Here is a 6,652-nt window from a genome sequence, read left to right as displayed (position 1 = left end):
CTGTTGTTTCTATTTGTCAGGTGAAGGAAGCATGAAACCATCAGCATTAAAGTGTCTGAAGAACATATCAGCAGGCTATTGCAACATTTTCACTCTAACACAAACATGTTGTATACAAAGCAGGTTAGTTTAAAAAAACCACCCAGTTACGACTGGATCCTGCATCCACTCATTTAATTTAAGAACTTCCTGCAGAGCATTCTTACGCCAAATCCAGCGAAGGATTTGAGCCTGGCTCCTCCGCATGCTACGTGCTCCCTCTAAAACCATTTGGCTGTCAGTTACCCATCTCTTGAAGAAAGCTGAAATGTAATTTAAGCACCTTATTCCTTCTCTAAAAAAGAAACTTAAAGGTAGAATTACACCTATTCAGTTCCTTAAGAAAGCTTTTCCTGGGAGAACAGCTGTGGCTGCAACACCCTCCCAACCGAGTACAAAAAGATTGAGCAAGCGCAGCTTGGCTAAGCTTTTGTAGTTGGTCTTGTCAGCACCTCAGAGCCTGCTAGCCCTTCACTGGCCCACTAGACAAAAAAGGGCCATTTATAGAGCCAAAAAGGACAGGAAGGTTCAGCCCATTAGCAAAGCGTAACACCAGCTTAAGACACCACCACCACTCGTACACAGTGACTCAGTTGGCAGAAGAACAGTTTTTATCCAATTTCCTGTGATTTAGCAACCGAACCCTGCCCTCCGCAAACCCGAAGTTTGCATCAGCAACAGAAATAATGGAATCAAATTCCTGTTTGCATGTGGAACAGCAACTCCAGGTCATCGCTGTTGGAATGTCACTCTGAAGTACTACAGTTACAGGCACCCACTTGCTTTCAGTCAGCAGCAGCATTCTGTAAGCACTGTAACCAGACAATTTAACATGCAAGGTATTCCCTCTGGAAGTTGGGTTTGTTTAACCCGCACCACAAAGCGGTGAGGACTCAGGAGCTGAAGTTCATGCCAAGCACATCTCCATTCTGCTGCTCAGCTTCAGGCCTCCTTTCTGGAAGCAGCAGAACCTCCCCAGAGGCTGCCTGATTATTCCTTGCTTCAGTCTCCGTGTGAGGCTTACGCTTCTCTTGGCTGCGGAGTTTTCATACACCTCCCTCTGCCAGGCTCCAGCCTTCACAGTCCCCCCAAGGTGTTATGGTACCTTGCAGAAGCTAGACATCAGTCATCTGAAAACAAAGAACTAAACAAACATGAAACAAAAATAAGGCTGGGCAAAATGTTTTGACCACAGAAGGTGTCAGAATACAGCATTTAGTGTTTTACTCCTTGTCTAAACCGAGTTCTTCGGCAGTCTTACACACCATAAAAAACACAGGTCTGAGATACCTTCTAGCAAAATACCAAAAGGCCGAGAAAGGCTTCAAACTGGATAATAACATGAACGTTTACCTTAAAGTAAAACACTCTTCAGTCAAGGATCCAATGGGAGGATTGCACTACCGATTTGTTTTCCAAAATGATAGGTGGCTCCGAGATGAGGAGATCATCCTCACCTAGTGAGGAGTTCTGCTCAGTGTTCACAAAGTTCGGAATGTTAAATTTTGTGAGAGAATTTAGGTCCTCCTCAAACAATCCACTGCTCCTGGGAACTTCCTGGAAGTGGGTATTACTCTCCAGACCCGGACCTTTCTGACTCTGTTTTGCTTTGTCCAAATGTTCCACTTCATTAATACAGAAATGGAAAAGTGACCGGGATTCTTCAGTTATCTGACGAGAAAAGACCCTCTCCGGATCTAAAGGTCTTCCAAAATCTGCCACAAAGCTATTCATGCGAAATCTTTTTTCGGAAGGTTCTGCATTGCTAGAAAGGGAAAAGAAAAATACAGTAAGCACGTAAGGAAAACGATTCGAGTTCTTAACAGCAAATTGGGTTTCAGCAACCATTATGATCAGGAAGGAAGCAAATGCTACAGTTTATCTACAACAGGCTTTAAAAGCCAGCAGTATTTATTAGTTTCTGCTGAAGCTATTTTAAGTCTTAATTTGCCATGATAATTTTCCACAGGAAGAAGTTATCAATGCCAGCACTCTTAAATGGCACTTCTAGCAATCAATACACTTTAATAATCAGCTCACTGAATGAGCTTAGAAATACTCTTCAGCGTTTCCTCTTGATAGCAAGTAGTAAGAAGGTTTTAAAAATGGCTTATGGAACACTTTGAGAAAAGCCTTTGAAGGAGAAAATCTGTCCATGACACAGGCAGCACAGCTGTCCCTGTAGGCATAACTGGAGTGGTTGGGGGTCCGGGCATCAAACCAGCTTTCCACTGACCTCAGTCCACGACATTCAGATTTCTAGAGTGGGAGAGCTGGAACTAAAGACTGCTACCAAGACTGGCAGCCTTAACAATTCAGACACACAGCCCAGGAAAGGCATCTTAACCTCTTCCTTGGAGTTTCCTAGTAGCGTTAGCTCAAACCAGCTCCAATCTGCGTAGACTTGGGCAGGAGCCACAAACAGCTGAGGGCGAGAAAAGCTCAAGCTACATGGAAGTTTTACAGATCGTAATACTCTTTTTATCAGGCTGAATTTATATGCTCTCATCACAAAATGCAAGTTATTTACCTCTGAGAGGCACAGAGGTATTCAGAGCATTAGTGGAAAATCTAAACATATTCTCAGAACACAAGTTTTGTTAAGTAAGAAGTAATCAATCATACTGTTTACATGTGAACATGTAGCAAATGACACTGAAGCCAGATAGTGGGACTCCTAAAGGCACACACAGCACTTAGAGATCCTCAGAAAAATGTTACAATTCAATTCCCTCAAGCCTGCAGTAGGAGGCAAGTGCCTCCATGCTTTTGAAAGCCTCAGATGGCACCTACAGAAATCTACCCCTAAAACCTTCAGGTTCAGAGGATACCTACCATTCATCTTTCATAATTAATCAAAAATTCCTGCTTCTCAAATGCTGGTTTGCTTTCATCACATGGAGAATTCTGCCCTGACAAAGTGAGTTACACTAGCCTTCACATCCAAGCAGTCCTCTAGTTCATCAAAACTGCATTGGCTCATTCTGCATTTCAAAGCCAAACATGTAGAAGCAGAACGTTTAAATGGATGCAAGACAGACCAGTAGCTAAGTAATAATCTACTGATTACACACTGGAATAATGCTGTGGCAGCCTTCAGGACTGAAGGCTGACATTTACATATTTATAACGTGACAGAAACCATCACTCCGAGTTTAAGTTGCATGCACAGTTTGGCAAACGCGTCACCACGCATTTGTACTTTGTACTGTGGCACAGAGAGTGGAGGTGGCAAGTGAGCACAGAAAGAAGGACAAGTGTGACAAGCCTAGGACTAAGTGGGTTCAGAAGAAAGTTTTAAAAGCATCCATTAGAAAAGTTAAAACTAGGTCATAGGTGTGGGAAGCGCTTCATAATCCAGTGAGCGATGAAGGAGCAAAGGCTTACTGTACAGAGGGGCACGCAAGACTGGCAGCAGCAACCTAATGTAAATGGAAGAGTAGAAGATGCAAAGAAATTTTATAATGACCCAGGATGTTGAGGACATATGACACAGAACAACTCTGTGCTCATGAGCAGGAACACATGATGATGATGGAGCCTACAAGGAAGCTGGGGGGGACTTTTTACAAGGGCCTGTAGTGACAGGACAAGGGGTAACGGGTTTAAATTGAAAGTGGGGAGGTTTAGATTAGATATCAGGAAGAAGTTCTTCCCAGAGAGGGTGGTGAGGCACTGGCACAGGTTGCCCAGAGAAGCTGAGGATGCCCCATCCCTGGGAGTGTTCAAGGCCAGGCTGGATGAGGCTTTGAGCAACGTGGTCTAGTGGAAGGTGTCCCTCCCCATGGCAGGGGGGTTGGAACTAGATGGTCTTTAAGGTCCCTTCCAACCAAAATCCTTCTACAATGCTATGATAACAGACAGTCTCTTTTTCATATTCTGAATTTCACAAACACTATCTTTCTGTGTTTTGGGGAGGAATTTTATTACTCTTTTCAAACTAGACCAGAAACTTGCATAATCTTACTCATCATAGTATGCAGCATGTATCTTTTCACAACACCCAAAATGAGAAAATTCCCCCAGTGTTACTATGGAAGGGAGCACAGCCACCTGGACAATCACATCCCTTTGGCAACAGTTAGGCAAACAGGACCCTCTGAGTCCCAGAAGCTGCCAACAAGAGAGCGGGAGGGTGAATGCCACACACTGCCAGCATCGTACATACTGAAGACCACTCAAAACAAGCAGTTGCCAGTGAAACAACCCAAGCTCCCTTTTCTGGGAACTTTCCAGCCTGTGATGCTGGGATTTGGACTGCTGGATTTAGTAGTAAGCTCTGCACTCTGCCCACTGGACTTGAGTGCACTGCCAGGGTACAGACCATTTTGCCCAGTGTAACCTTCTAACCGAGGCACAGTGTCTGGCACTGACAGCTGGCATTCCTCTACAGCTCCAACACCCCTTCTCTCAGCCTGGTCACTGGAAGCAAGCTGGGATACTTGGCAAACTGTGGAAAGGAGTAAGTAGACAAACCTCCAAAATAGCAGGGTTTGGCATCCCAAAGGGAACTTGGGGGATCTAAACAGATCCCTAGTGCCCACCCAGAAGCACTACACGGGACCTGAGAAACCTTTCCTGAGTAAGTTTTCGGCAAGCATGTACATACTTCTGTAGAATTTTTATTTCAGTGGATCTGCATTTACCTCAGAATCCTTAACCAAAACCAAATGATTTCTTAACGAGGAAAAAAAAAATCCCAGTCATTTCAGCAAATTGTACAGCCTGCAGCAATAGCTGCACGAAGCTTTGGGGTTACATCAGCCAACACTCTGCATAGATGGATTTCATGAACAGACTCAGGCATTTGTTGCACAAACATGTTAAGGGTGTTTTGAAATACTCAAACATAGCATGCTATCTTCTGAGTGATTCTGCCTGAATTTCAAGCAGAAATTCAGAAAAATGGTCAACACAAATTTTTTTGTCACACAAGCTAATGTTCTACACATACTCATCTGCAAGCAAAAGAAAAGTGCAGCGGGCATCATTTCCATAACTAATCAAACTTCTCCCTCTCCCTGTCCATATCCTGACCTTTTTCTTCCGGTCAGACAATGCACCCAATTCTGAACATCTTGTGCAATTTTGAAAAGTACATGCTATCATGCCCCTTTATATTGAGCCAAGAAAAGCATACTGCTAGAAAAATCCGAGTAGTCTACTTTGGATCCATCCATCTGAACCCAGTTACGCTGCTCTCTCACATTAATGGTACTTTAAGGAACAGCCAGATTGACTTAGTGAGGCAGAGACATGTCCATCAATCAGGCTGGCTTTCTCCCAAGACCCAGGAATCCCATTAATACCCGTTTCTAAGGGAAGGCCGCAAGACAGCCCTCTAATGAAACGATGAGTCACGAAGAATCCAGTCAGGTAAGACAGAAAATACGGGCAACCTAAAAGCACCGTCTGCACTGGCTTTTTTTACAGGTGTTTTTGTTCTGTTTTGATATGCATATATCAAAGATAAGAGGGAACAAGAGCAGTCACTGCTCTTAGTGTATTCTAGTAGCATACACGTTGGGTTACCCAGTCTCAAAGAAAACAGTGCTCAAATTTGTTGAGGGTGCCAACTCCGCATACAGAAGTGGGCAAACATCCAAGCACACAGCTCCCACAGCCACCAAGGAAGTTCAAAATAAACACAGAAAGGAGTAAGTGGGCTCTCTTCAGCAACCGAAGAAAAACCATGAAGAGTGGGATTGGAAGGGACTCCTGGAGGTCGCTAGCCTAATGCCCTGACCAAGGCAAGGCCAACTCCGCATTCCGATCAGGTTATCCAGATGTGGAAGCTGACCAAAAGCAGAGGTTTCACAAGGTCCCTAGGCAACCTGTGCCAAGAACATTGATGAAGAAAGCAGGAACACAGTGGGAGATACCAAGCAGCCCTCTGCTACCCGAAAATGCATTTCTACAAGTATAAAAGCTACTGGCAAACACCCGTACTAAATTCTCTTTGTTGTACATTTGCCTTCATCACTTCTTCCCCCCCTCGTATTATTCACCTGGGATACAGTCTTAGATGCTCAGCTAAGAAACAAATCTCCAGGGAAAAGAGGCAACATACCAACACTTACAGGGACTTCAAACATATTTGGGAACAGGGTCTGGCAACCTTATGACAGTCCATAAGGGAGACAAAAATACCAGCTGTGAAATTCAGCAAGTCAGTTCTGGGAAACTGAATTCTTCTGCCTCTGTTTCCTTCTCACAGGAGCAAAAAATTAGGACCGCAGAAGAGGGTCCTGACATACGCAAGTCCTCCCTAATATGGCCCTGGCCCTAGAGATGTGCTATTACATGAAGTTTCAGTCGACATGTGACTGAATAGCAAAGGGCCCTGCGCAGAGACAGGCAGGCTGCTTTAGGAAGTGATAAGCACTGACAATTGCCCTTCACAATCAGCTTCTCATCACTGCTACCTGCCTGCAAGCAATCTCACTCTCCAGAGAGGCTTTTTATTTCTCCTTTATGGCAAGCAAGCCTGAGGGGAGATGTGGGTTCAAATTTCTCAGAGCAAGGGACACTGACAGCCTGCACACTGCACAAATACAGGTAAGTGGTTGAGGCAAGGCATGGTCTGCACATACTTATCAGCCAGAAAGGACAA

General features: G+C 44.4%; 1 protein-coding gene across 1 annotated transcript in view; it reads right to left on the bottom strand.

Moving 5' to 3' along the window:
• Positions 1 to 1,410: 1,410 nt before the first annotated feature.
• Positions 1,411 to 6,652, bottom strand: part of MRAP2 (melanocortin 2 receptor accessory protein 2) — a 12,033-nt gene continuing 6,791 nt past the window's right edge. The window contains exon 3 of the mRNA XM_010148983.1: positions 1,411 to 1,804. Within this exon, the coding sequence (XP_010147285.1) occupies positions 1,411 to 1,804 (394 nt within the window). The remainder of the gene's footprint in view (positions 1,805 to 6,652) is intronic.

Source organism: Eurypyga helias, unplaced genomic scaffold (genome assembly GCF_000690775.1).
Source record: "Eurypyga helias isolate BGI_N326 unplaced genomic scaffold, ASM69077v1 scaffold17383, whole genome shotgun sequence".
In the NCBI taxonomy this organism is placed as follows: domain Eukaryota; kingdom Metazoa; phylum Chordata; class Aves; order Eurypygiformes; family Eurypygidae; genus Eurypyga; species Eurypyga helias.
This window is presented reverse-complemented; position numbering and strand designations above follow the sequence as displayed.